This window comes from Battus philenor, unplaced genomic scaffold, assembly GCF_028537555.1.
Source record: "Battus philenor isolate CCGP_79_NKW_IND1 unplaced genomic scaffold, ilBatPhil1.0.hap1 SCAF_4, whole genome shotgun sequence".
Lineage (NCBI taxonomy): Eukaryota > Metazoa > Arthropoda > Insecta > Lepidoptera > Papilionidae > Battus > Battus philenor.
In genome coordinates this window covers 408,577-421,896 of record NW_027181704.1, presented here as the reverse complement: position 1 = coordinate 421,896, position 13,320 = coordinate 408,577, and the positions used below count along the sequence as shown (strand labels likewise).

The 13,320-nt window shown below is 36.4% G+C and overlaps 2 protein-coding genes across 2 annotated transcripts; one reads left to right on the top strand and one right to left on the bottom strand.

Moving 5' to 3' along the window:
• Nucleotides 1-308: 308 nt before the first annotated feature.
• Nucleotides 309-4,936, bottom strand: LOC137928909 (uncharacterized). Its single transcript, XM_068771914.1, has 5 exons — nt 4,805-4,936; nt 3,887-4,058; nt 2,018-2,238; nt 1,257-1,387; nt 309-492 (listed from the first exon to the last, which is right to left on the bottom strand). The coding sequence occupies exons 1-5, from the start codon at nt 4,934-4,936 to the stop codon at nt 309-311; spliced, it is 840 nt and encodes a 279-aa protein (XP_068628015.1).
• Nucleotides 4,937-5,447: 511 nt separating this feature from the next.
• On the top strand, nt 5,448-11,429 carry LOC137928908 (uncharacterized). Its single transcript, XM_068771913.1, has 5 exons — nt 5,448-5,579; nt 7,365-7,542; nt 8,247-8,467; nt 10,254-10,384; nt 11,222-11,429. The coding sequence occupies exons 1-5, from the start codon at nt 5,448-5,450 to the stop codon at nt 11,427-11,429; spliced, it is 870 nt and encodes a 289-aa protein (XP_068628014.1).
• The last annotated feature ends 1,891 nt before the right edge of the window (nt 11,430-13,320 follow it).

The following is a 13,320-nucleotide window of genomic DNA, read 5'->3' as shown; positions in this document are numbered from 1 at the left end:
ACTGTGGAATTCCTCTTTTCGATGCGCTGCAAACTATGACGTAATGTTGCCCCTAAAATGGTATAAAATCCATTATTATTTGTGTAAATTGTAATCTAACTCGACCGCCGCATTGCGTCTGTGTAAAAACATATTATTCCCAAGGTTTTTACTAAAAGTTTTATTACTCATTTTGTTTTATTTAAATTTATGTATATAGGTTGACAGTCTTCGAATTTGAATTTACCGATATGACGCAGTTACCTTTGACAAAAACTTTTGTTAATTTAAAAAAAATCAAATTAAATTGCTTAACAAGTTTAATTACATCAGAGGTAAGGTGGGAGACAAGGCAGGACTTTCGGCTTCGAGGGGTTAAAGAATTTAGAGTACACGCATACGTTCTCGTGGGGCCGCCTGGGGAAGAACACCTGGTGACCGGTCCTGTCCACGTAATCGTGGTACTTCATGGACCACTCCAGGTTCATGCCACACTTCGCACAGATTTTCGCCCTGCAATGAAGTATAATGTAGAATTATCAATTCCAAGTGATGCAATTTCGAAAACCACTCACATCTTGGTTGCAATCATTATATGAAATACAAAATGAGTATACAACGTAGGCTGTCTGCCCACAAGTTGGACTGACAATCTTGATAGGGTCTTTTTCCACGGCCCCCATTTACGGGGGCCTCTCGCTTATTTCTCCATTTTGGGTACACAAGAACAATTTTGACTTAATATTTTTTTTATTTTCTCTTTCATTCGGTATCTCTTCTTATATCCATTTTAAAGTCTTTTACTTATTCTTCTTTTTTCTCTTACATCATCTCCCATTTTTATTCATTCCTTTACCTTTTATAAATCGCCTCTTTCCTTCAACCATTCTTCGGACTGCCCCACTTTACAATTTTTATTCTGATTTCTATATTTATTTAACATTTTACAATACTTTGTTTTCTTGTTTTAATTTTAGTTTTTATATCTCATATCTATATCAATCTATGGGTAGTCCCAATGTCCAACGGTGGACATCCTGTGATTAAAATGATGATGATATTGCTACACAGTAACGCAATGACGAGGGTGTTGTTAGATTGCAGCTTATGGTACCCATTATACAAGACGACGTGATACAATTCAGGTTGACAAAATACACAATGATACACTTTGGAAGATAGTAGATTATTTGTGCGTCATCGCTGTATGAGTCAACCACACGATACAGTGGGTCCCGGACGAACGTGCTAAATGAATTTTAATTAAACAATCTTACGCGTAATGGTTAACCGCTATGACCTGCGCCACTGGATACCCCAAGTCCTCAGCATGCTTGAGGGTAATGTCCAGCAACAGTTTGCCGACACCACGACGTGCCAGCTCCGCATCAGTTCCAATTACTTCCACCTGTGTTATATTAGTTACTTGGAAATCTCGTCGAAATATAACTTACAAAGAACCAAGGGCGAAGAATTGCTCGAAGTGACAGTGGGCGGGCCACATAACTCGTGCAACCGATGGCCTTCGGGACCGAAAGGTAGACGAGCCGGTAGACGCGGCGAGAGTAGGACCCCAAAGTAGACAAATGACATAGTAAAGATTGCAGGAACAATCTGATTGTAACAATCTTTTTGGGATGCCTATGCCTGATAGTTGACGTCTTTCGGCTTACATGACGATAATGATTGTCTTAAATATTTAATGTTACACTCTGTGTTTGGCACTAATCGATGTAACATAACTCCTAAAGATATCCCGTGGAGGGGTGAAACACGTGTTGAGTAATTTGACGGTGGCGGTTGTGTGATTCGCATTGTTTGCCGCATACGCATTTATCAGCGGGCTGGCGGGCGGTGCACTTTATTGCACGACTACCACTGCTGTGCGGAAGTGGCTAAATATTGGTCCTTTTCTTTCTTACTGATGATTGTCTTTCACGATTTTTATAGGACATTTACTTTATAATGTATGACCTCTCAATGAGGATAAACACTAAGTTTAGGTTATATTTAAACTAAAAATATTTCAATTACTTACGTCATAAACAAATTCGACATTATACTTGTTCAAAAGGTTGGACTTTTTGAGACAGTGAGCTATAAAGTACATGCGCGTGCGATCCGGCTTGCAGAGAGTAAAATGCGCCCAGTCCTCCAGCTCGACGATGGACCACGGGAACACCTTGTAAGCTGCACTGACACCGATCAGACGCGACTCCTTCGTTCGGTCGAGCTTTTCGAAGACCAAGAATCGATCACCTTCAAATGATAACAGAGTTATATGAATTTCATGAATTCTTTGAAAGTTGGAGGTGAAATATAATTCTTTAACCAGAATAGTAAATTAAAATCAAATATTATTTATTCGAATAGGCATGATAGCATGATAGATATGTCAGCATTGTTGTCCCTACAGGAAACTACCTCCGACTTGGAAGGCAGTTCTGCTGAGAAAAGCTGCCAAGAAACACAACGGTTGCGTTTTACAAATATAGTTTTATAAAGAGTTTGACAATTATCTTGTTTGATAATTAACTCCCTGAGTGAGCATCAACAACATTTAATTCCACGCATTAACATCAGTATAGTATTCTTAGATAGATTTATATTGGTTTTAAATCTGTCCAATGGTAAGTCTGAAGTTGAGTGTACAGTTTTATTGTATATACTTATACCTTGAGCCATAAATGATGTATTCATTTCCTAAATATTAGTTTTTTTTTGAATTATAATAATTGAATTGAAGCGTTAATATGAAGCTCATTTTCTGTCACTTAAAATATAGTGAAACTTTGCTAGAATGAATAGTTTCAGAGAAAATTATTGCCGAAACGACGAAGCGTAGAAAAAGTGGTTTTGAAATTCAAATTACTATTTATTACAATTCATTATTGTCTACAACCCGTATCAGCAAACTTTAGAAAGTTTGCCAATTGATATTGTTATTATTGGTAGACCAAAAGTTATTGGCTTGTAGCATTCTAATATAAAGAATAATTATTACATACTTCAGAGACATCGCTGACAAATCAGCCATTAATTCACAGCTTCAAATTTTTTACAGATTTGACTAATTAACGTGTATCTAAAAATTATTCCCTTTTTGGTCCTGACTGTTTAGACTAAATGACTGTACCAAATTTATTCATTTTTTCTTATAAATTTTCTATTACTTTGTAGAAGGTTTTTATATTGAAATATAATTATACATTGTGCAAAAAATTAATAAACTACAGAAAATATAATGACTATGAATTTTCGATCGCTTACTATGAACGTCACGTTTTTGATAGTTCACGCGACGCGAATTTATATGTCTTGTCTTTTAAGTGCGGAATCGGTCTATATTGGCTGTTCTCAGAATGATTTTAGTAGTTAGTTTAATAATTTGACAGTACAGTCTATCGAGTCGACTAGTATTTTATAATTCTGTAAACAGTCAGTTACAGATATTAAGTAGATATATAAGTAAATAAGACACGTACGAACAGGGCGTACTAGACGCTATATTCGAACGGTAATTTAGAGTATCGATAGATGGCGCAGTAGACTACTACATCGCGCTATCGTTTCTCGCGGTCTTATAAAATCGCTATTTGGTTCAATTTAGTAATCAACGAAGAGAGAAATCGTATGCAGATATATATATATATATATATAGATATATATATATATATATATATATATGTATATGTATATGTATATGTATATATATATATATATATATACACATACATATTTTAGGCGTGTAGTGGTATATAATAAGATAGCTCCTTAGTAGCGTTGTGGTAACTAGTGTATTAAGGGATCAAAAATTTTCCAATTTTGAAATAGAAAATCTTGAAACCGCTTTTGCAATCAGTGTCTTAACAGTATTATATCGTATAATCAACGTGAGCTATCTTACCACTGTTTGAGTACTTGTCTGTCAAGATGTCCAAATAGGCGCTGTCTGAGGCCATCCACAGTCCAACAACGCTGGGCTCTCGCGGCCAGTAGTGGTTGTAGAGGAACAGACGGATCATGTTCGCGTGGCAAGGGTTCCCTCGCTCCACTGTCACTTTACTGATATCGAAACACTGCCAAAAAAACACAACCGATAAGTGCAACAACAGACTACCAATATTGCCATTCTTAATCAGTATTATCAACGTAGTGTTGGTGAGAATAAGGGTCTTTTATAACGAGAAAATCCTACAAAGAATATCCTTTCACGAAACAACGAAATAGTTATCGCCAAATTCCTCCATAGTCTTTTTTAAAACCTTTTGATATAACTGATCCTACATAAAACTTTTATACAGTTCCATTTATTCAAATACTAAAGAGCAGAGGCATTCATAAGTGATGCTGAAACATTTAGCTTGAAAAGAGTATATCCATTTGCTACATCTAAATCTGTTTTTAGGAAAAAAAAATTACGTTCTCTTTTACGGTATTCTCATCTTCCTTTTGTAAGGTTATTTCTTTACGTTCTTCAATCTTTTTCTAGAGAACTTTAGAATTAAAAAGAAGAATATTTAAAAAAATATGTGGAAAACTAATTTAAAAATACTGTTAAATATTCTTTGAAAGAAGATAGATTAACAAGAGTATCCTTGTAATAATTTTAGTCTTTAGTTACTATTGATTACTTTGGGGAGAGAAGACCACGGACCGGTAACCACAGCGTGGGACATCCGCCCATCAGGTGATCAGATAAGCTATGTCTATAGGGGAGGCCTATGTCAGTTGACTTCTTATAGCAGAAATGATGATAAAATTAGGATAGAAATTTCCGGCATTATCACAATAAGGGTAATAAATAGGTAAATATAAATCTTACCGGTTTTTCATCTGGACGCACATCACAAAGTGATTTCTTCCGTTGCCTTGTTATGGTCAAGTTGGTCGCTGGTAGTAACCTCCAGGTCCTTGACCTCAAAGTAGCTAGACGGCACGCGTTTAAGTGATACATTGTTACACCAAAAAAAACATACGATTTGATTATTTTTAGATTGATTTTAACATTTTTGTTATATTTAATTTTTATTGACTATTGCATGTTTAAATGTGTAAGGAAGTAAAAATGAGATATGTCAAGGTTTAATTTGTAACTGCTAGTTGACAATTGAGACGAAAGAGTTTCGATTACAAATGTCCCTGAACGTTATATTTTTGATAAATATCATTATTAACAAAATAATGAAAGTTAATGAAGTTACAGAATCTCATTAAAGTATGCAAATTAAGGATAATATAGGCATCGAAAACGTAGCAAACACTGGCACGCATCCGTATGACAAAAATATAAATACAATCTGTCAATATGTCGACAAAAATGGCAGGTTGATGACGAAGAAAAATTTTCCGTAATAATTTATTACAAATTAAAATAGGCAACAAAAACAAAAATGACTCTCAACACCGGACCGAGACAATGAAACTGTATCTACTGACGCACCACTGACGATCCCGACTATTCCATGATGTCCAACGTCGCACATCGCGTTACTTTCTTCATCAGGCAGACGTACTTCAGGAAGCCAGCAAGCAGTGTATACATACTCACTAGATCTTTTGCGGACGTGCCTAAAAAGGATTCGCCTTCAGATGTAGTGGTAAGGGGAAAAATATCTTCTGTTACACTAGTTTATCCTTTATCTTCTATTCCTTAGCAATTCGACTTCGCTTATAATGAATTTGGTTACACGTATAAGGAATACATTCCCAACCCAAAATTATTCACCTACGTTATTGTAGTATCACATTCAATAATGTTGTAAAAGATGCCTATGACAAAATTAAAACGCACATTAAAAATAAATGTACGATAAAAGTTTGTTATCCAAAAAACGAAAATTTAAATTATAAGAATCCTTGGCAGTGATATCGCCTGATTATTTTGATTTAATTTAGGCTACACCTGATAAAGTGTATATGTATAAATCTGGGTTAAACTTTATTAAAACATGTGTTGTTTTGGAGTTTCTTACTGCATCTTCTCCGCAACTATAACACATTGCGAAGCAGAGTAGAGTCAAAACTGAAATATATTAAAAGAAATAGTTCTATAAAAAGTTCTAACGTTGAATAAACGAATTAAATCTTTATCTCCATGACAAAACTAGTGAAGGCTTTTAATTCTATCTAATTTGTTTCTCAAGATAGTCCTGTTCTTATGTTTAAATAATTAACAAGGTTATTATAAATAATAATTGTCTACACGTAAACACCTTGCTCACCAATTTTATTCTCTCCTTTTTGCTGAATTTCTGTGTAGAGAGTGAACAGTATTTCTGAGGTGTTCTACACTATTTGATGGACGGCATTATTTTCCTACTCTATCAGATACGCTGAAATGCAGTTTTCAGGACGGAGGCCTATTGGTTCGCATAATGCGTTTTTATGTATTCGCTTTTAAGGCGCTGAAATGAAATGATACTATCATTTAGGCTTAGTTCATTTATATTAACCTATTAAACACAAACTTAAATATGATGCAGCTAATGATTTCTCACTATCTGCCCTTCTGTAGCTAATTTATATCAGCTTAGATGGACTGCCTTTCCATGAGATTCTATGAACCTTTATGTTAGTGCTTCAAAATCTTTTTTCGTTTTCGCATCTCTTAATAGAGCTTTTTATGTAATACTCACCTATCATATCTCTCTTTCTTAAGTTCGTTCTACTGAAATATCTAGTTATGTTTCAAAGTTTAATCTATTCTTATCATTTATACAAAAGATATAAATTTGTCGGAAACTTTATCAAATGCCTACGTAATGACGTCTTTCAACTTTAATAACTACGAAGGTTCCAGACGCGCTCTGATCTAACGAAAGGCTACAAATAACTCAGAGATTTTTCTGTGATCATTTTTACCAATTTCCTAGCAACTGCAACTTCTTCTTCTTGAAGTGCCTCTCCAACTAGTGAAGGTTGGCTATCAGCTTCCCGCTCTCTTCCTTATTTTTGGTTCTGCGTAATAGCTCAGCAGCGCTGGCGATTCCGGTCCACTCTCTAATGTTACGAAGCCACGACTTCTTTCTCCTACCAACCTTCCTTTTACCAGTGACCATTTCCATCATGATAAGTTGAAGGAGATTGTATCGCTGGTGTCGAAGAACGTGTCCCAACTGCAGCTAAGGGCAGTGTATTTTAACTAATTGGATTTGTCATACATTTTCTTTGATAAAGATTTAGAAGCATTTGAGACTATATATGTACAAAGCAAAGTCTACGAAAATGTTACAAATTTTAGAGCCTCGAAAGAGTGTATTGGTTGTTTATTGAACAAGGAAACGTTTTGATATGCTTCTGGTAGACCATGGTATGTTATAAACACAGGTTGAAAAGACCTGCTTTAGCCATATAGCTATCAAAACTGTGGTCTTTTCAATAAGGTGCGCGACACAAAGAGCGATGAGCACATCCGAGTGCGGCGCGCGCGCCCAGCAGACGTACCCCGCGTGCTCACCTTCATCCGGGAGCACACGCGCGACGTGTGGCCGTCCCTCACCGCGCCCTCCAGCGCCTCCCACATCGTCCTCTCCGACTATGTCTCCCGCGCCCTGGCTCAAGGTATATATTCAATACTACACTATCACAATTAACCATCTAACTTTAAGAGAATCCTTCAAGTTCTGTAGGTTGGTGGCAAAAACTGTGATAAATGAAAATAAGTAAGTAAAACAGGCAAGAAAAAATTAGAACTAGAAAAGTGAAAGTGTAAGAAATAACAATTCTGCAGTCGTGATAAATTAAAGAACTGTGGTATATATAAGAGGAAAACTAAAATAAAATCAGTGATATTATAAATTATACTTATAAATTAGACTTAACTGCAGTGATTGAGGATGGACGATAGGTTTAAAGAGCGGAAGAGAAAAATAGAATGAATTATGGAATGAAAGAGAGAAAGATAGATATTGTGAGGAATGGAAGAAGAGAAAAAAATAATAAAAGGAATTGAAAAATTTAATATAGAAAATGAAATCTCTGTTCTCACATAGATAGGGGTGGCACAAAAGGATCCCAAAAACGGGTGTGTTTTAATTTCCCTGGTATGATTCGTCTTCTATAATTTCTGAATGAAATCAAGATCAGCTAGCTTCGATAACAAAGAAGTAAAATTGCATAAAGTTAACTATAACATCACTAAACATCACTGAACATGAGCAAACATCATTGAACATCATGAAACATCGGTTATATCGGTAATAAAATTTCGATAGAGACTTCTTATTGTATGACCACGAGAAAAAGTATTTGTTGTTTGCATACAGGTCATTCGATGATAGCAGAACACCAGGAGGCGAAGCGCAACGTGTCGCGGATCCGCGCGCTGGCGTTGGGCACGACCATGTGCAAGTGGGACGCGGCGGCGCTGGAGAAGTGGGCGCGCTGCGTGCAGTGCTCGCGCTCGCGCCAGCTGCTCATGTTCACCGCGCACTGCCTCCGCGCGCCCGCGCTGCACGACAAGTACCAGGTGCACAACATCCTGCAGGTGATTGAACACTGTCTTGTACTTCTCATCACACCTATGAGTTATCAAATTATATGTGATATAAACATTTATCATCTCATCTGTAACACCGGGCTGACATTACGTTGTTACATTTCTGAGTAAATTCTTACACAAAATCGGCAGTATATCTTGTTCACGTACATCATTAAACAGACGCTGTGATCTCGTGTTTTTGATTTTGAAATGAAATATACTCATTTGAGTTTTTCTCACCGAATAATCTCCTGTTTTGTATTTTAAAACATGTGTTAATTGTTTGAGGAATACACCTATTCACCTCTTATTTTGTGTTTTAAAATGAAACAGAAGTCTGCATGTAGTTCAAGAATCACATCTATTGATTTAGAAATTTATATTTCGAAATGATGCAAGTTGTTTGTACAATATATCTTTTGAACTCCTATTATTCTTTTGTAATAAAATGTATTACATGATGTAGTTTGATTATTTTGATTTCATTTAGGCTACATCTGATAAAGTGTATATGTATAAATCTGTATTGTTAAACCTAAAAGATGTCACTCTGTGTTTGGCACTAATCGGTGTAACATAACTCCTGAAGATGCCCCGTGAAGGGGTAAAACACGTGTTGAGAGTGATTTAACGGTGGCAGTTATGTAATTCGCATTCTTTGCCGCATGCGCATTTATGCGACTACCTCTGCATGTGCAAAAGTAGTTAAATATTGGTCCTTTTCTTACTTAAAAGATGTGTTGTTGTAAAGTTTCTTCCTGCTTCTTGCGAATCAGAGCGAGTCAAAATTAAGTCAAGATTAATAAAATGAATAAACAGTAAGTTGACGATCAATAAGAATTTTGTTAATAGTTCCAATGTTCAATAATTTAATTTTCTCTTTATGTATAAAAAGTAATCTAGTGTGAATATGACGTATATTCTCAGGTCGCGAAATTATTACAAACTGTGTCGTTTGATTATTTATTTAATCCCAGTGAAACCGTCGTAACTTTTTCAATGATTGCCTCGGAAAGAATTGATAAAAAGATTGACAGCTAACGAAATCTGGTGTCGACATCGCCTTGACTTTGTTTTGTTTTAACCGGACGGACGAGAAATTAATTACAGTTTTGAAATGTGACCGTGAATACTGTGCCGATATTCTGCACAGCAACTTTTCAGCTGAAGGCCGTATTGCTTGCACCCATTGCCAGAATAATTGTATAATTTTCATTTCATCTGATGTAATCAGATTCAAATTAAAAATATACACGTGGGGTAGCATAATGGACTCGATTATTATTCAAAATTAACATAATTCTTCTTTTTTTTAGCCGATAGTTGCCCACTGTAAGATACTCGTATATAGGCCTCCAAAGATCGTCACGATGCCTTGACCTGCGCTGCTTGCGTCCAACGACTTCTCGCAACCTTAACTATGTCATCGGTGTACCCAATGGTGAGCCTATCCACACAGCAGCGCCAATTGCGTACCATAATATTACTGCAATCGCCAAACCGACTATCAAGCTTGGCGATTATGGTATATTTCCATATATATCTATGAGGGGAAGGCCCATGTCTTCTAGTAAGTGTCTATGAACTGAAACAATAACAGCAATGACAAATATTAATCTATTGACGTAATTTTGTTTAAAAAAAATTAACAATAGGTAAATCAGACGAACCGTTTCCAAATTTTGCAGAGCACTCTATATCACTGACATTCAAACCAACTGTCTTCAATTCCGGTTCTGTTTTTGTGGTGTTCAATTTGAAGCGTATCTTTCAACATCAAATATTATTGTAGGTGATAATGATTGTACCCGAAGACGTCTCCCAGCGCAAAGAAGTCATCCAGATGTTGGCCAAGAGCGCCATGCAACGCGGAAGGGACATTGGCTTCAGCGTCTTGCGATTCGACGCTGCGAATAATGCTGTGTTAGTATTTAGTGTTATTAAAGGTCCGAGAGCACAAATTGAAACCCTGGGATGACCGTGATGAAATGCAAATGTATGTGGCTTCTCCAAGGTTTATTTGCTCTACAGAAGACAGAAGTCGAGGTTACCACGGGTATTATGTGAAGAAGTATATATTATATAAATACATGTATATTATTTCGTTACTTGTCCAATTATTAGTTCTGATGTTCGTTCTTCTTAACGAAATCCCGCCAGTCTGCCCTGACTATCGCTTTGCTTAGACCATCGTGGAGTTGTATTCCAGTCCATCGTCTGAAGAATTGAGCGCGTGGTCTCTACCAATTGTGGTTCTTCAAAAACTGAATTTAAGTGTCTTTAATGTTGGACTACTCATAAAGTCTCCGCGGTTCCAAGTCTTGAATATCAACTTTAATCGCATAAATATTGAAAATATAATTTTACAACTACTTCGGTAACTTCATAATTTAATCATTGTGGTAATTTAGTAGGATTACCAAAGAAAAAGAAACGCGGAAACTTTTTAAGTGACTTTATAATTACAAAAATAAATCATCGTCATCTCAGATGTCCACTGTTTTTCTAATAGAATTTCTAATAGAACCAGTACGAAGCGGCCTGCATCCAATATCTTCCGAGCACTTGAACAAGGTAGCCTACCAACCTTGTGAGAGAACGTCTAACGGTGTGCTTTTCGGACCGTGATCTCCTGAACCCCTCTAGACCTCAACATCTGTCATGCAGGCTATATGGCATGCCTACTACGAGTTTGACATCTTACTCTGCATTTAATAATAAGGGCTTACATCACCATAATCTTTATTTAAATTGTTGCAGCATACAAGTATTGGAAGATATGCATTTTAATAAAGAATGGCAGATTGTCTACGACGTCCTTCCAGACGCGATAAAAGAGAGGCAAGACAGCAGCGTCGTCTCTGGGGACGGCAAGAACAAAACGAGATTTGAAATCCCGCGAGTTGGACAAAAACGCCGGGGGCACTCCCTTACCGTCTTCTCAGCCTTCACTGACACTCCCAAATAATTAAGCAACCACGCAACACTAACTTCCATCTCATATACAATAAAATTATTATAAATTATCTAGTCTTTGCGATCTAATAATTCTAAATTATTATCTTTTTAATCATAGGTTTCAGTAGAATCTAGCTGTAACTGAATGGCGTAAGCATTTCACGTATAAGAAGCAAAATACCAAACTTCATAAAACATTAGTGTTTTGAATTTAATCATTTAAATTTTCTCTATATAACTGCAAAAGTTGTCGCTCAGTGTGTCCGGGGAAAATCTGGAGTCCGTCGGTCAACCTCCATTAGAAATAATAATATTGTGATTATTTTTTCAATATCGACATTAATATAAATTTTATAAGCAGTTCATCCAACCATTGTCAATATATTTTTTCTTATTAGGCAATATACGCCCACTGTAATGCATAGGCCTAACCCATAGATGACCGCGCTGCCTTGCCCTATCAATTTCTCGCGACCCTGACTATGTCGTCTGTCCATTTAGTGGGCACACGCCGTGTCTGCCGGCTCGTGGTCGCCACTTACGAACCTTTCTGCCCCAACGACCATCGGTTGCACGAACAATGCGCCCCGCCCACTGCCTACTCATTCATACATTCATTCATTCATTCTAGCTTTGTTCGAGGTACGTTAGTAACTTTGGTTATTCTGCAGATCTACTCATTTCTGATCATTACCCGATCCTACGATCACAGTTTTCTATTGCCTTCTGGGTAACCTTGAGCATTCTTATGAAATCCTTTAGCTATTTCACTTGGAGTTCTTAGGTTAGTTATAACTATTGAAAGGGTCCATTAGTTAAAAATAAATGAACCGTCACTCTATAAACGTTTCATCAACAAAACGTCATATTACTTTCTTACGACAAATAATTTTCGCAATGTTGAATAGTGTTGGAGTTGTGGCGAATCGTGGCCAGTTTTTGCTTTGCCCGTAGAAGGTCATGATTGGTCAGCCGGCGTCGCTGCGGCCCAGAGCCATTGTGCCCGTGCCCTCCAACTGTAATGCGGGTTGCTAAATAAACTAACTGTCAACTATTTCGCCAGAACTACATTTTTTCATTAATTATCTGTGTAAATAAAAATTAATCCATTTCAAGTCATAACTTGAAGGCTCTTAATAAAAAAAGAAATTTAAGAATTGCGCTGAAACTTTAAAATTTGACAGGAATTTATTTCGTCGACTTTTTGCGCGTTGAGTATGGTTAAGCAGCTGCATCGATCAGCTATATAACTTTTCTACCGATCACAAAATTATTTTATTGTATAAAAGTACCTTTGAAACAAAACTGTGATCAAAAAGACAGTATAATTTATTGGTCCAAATCAATTTCATCTTCTGCAAAGTAATCCTCGTCCGTTAAAAATGCACTTTTGCCAACACTTCTTTCAGTCCACAAAACAGCCGGAATACTCTTTTTCCATTATTACCTTTAAAACTTTCTAATATTCGGTTTTCATCTCCTCAATCGTGTCAAAACGGCATCCCCGCATAAGCCTTTTGAGTTTGCTGATTAATACGAGCAGTCGTACGGAGTTGAATTATGCAGATACGATGGTTGGGGAACGATAGCAGTCCAGTTTATAGCCAAAAAATCGCAAAGAATCTATGGACTATAACATCGATCAATGCAGATTGAACTGTGAGATAGATCGTACAAGGGCTCCTGTAAGCAAAACTACTCTATCAAGAACAAACTACAAAAAGAATGCAATGTATACAATATACGGAACTGACAGAAGTTGGTGACAAAATGTGTATGTAAGATTCAAATGAACTAACAAATCCTAACAATAGAATTAAACATATTATATAACAATATAAAACTGTAAAGTCAAATCTTTTTATCGTCGTCTGTTATTGTGTCCTGTGAATCAAATCCTT

Coding starts and splice junctions, on each gene's coding strand:
- LOC137928909 (XM_068771914.1), bottom strand. CDS start 4,936: ATGTATCACTTAAACGCGTGCCGTCTAGCTACTTTGAGGTCAAGGACC. Junction 2,239..3,886: donor AGACAAGTACTCAAACAGTG/GTAAGATAGCTC, acceptor TATCATTTGAAG/GTGATCGATTCTTGGTCTTC. Junction 493..1,256: donor ATAGCGGTTAACCATTACGC/GTAAGATTGTTT, acceptor ACTTCATTGCAG/GGCGAAAATCTGTGCGAAGT.
- LOC137928908 (XM_068771913.1), top strand. CDS start 5,448: ATGTCCAACGTCGCACATCGCGTTACTTTCTTCATCAGGCAGACGTAC. Junction 7,543..8,246: donor CTCCCGCGCCCTGGCTCAAG/GTATATATTCAA, acceptor GTTTGCATACAG/GTCATTCGATGATAGCAGAA. Junction 8,468..10,253: donor AGGTGCACAACATCCTGCAG/GTGATTGAACAC, acceptor ATATTATTGTAG/GTGATAATGATTGTACCCGA.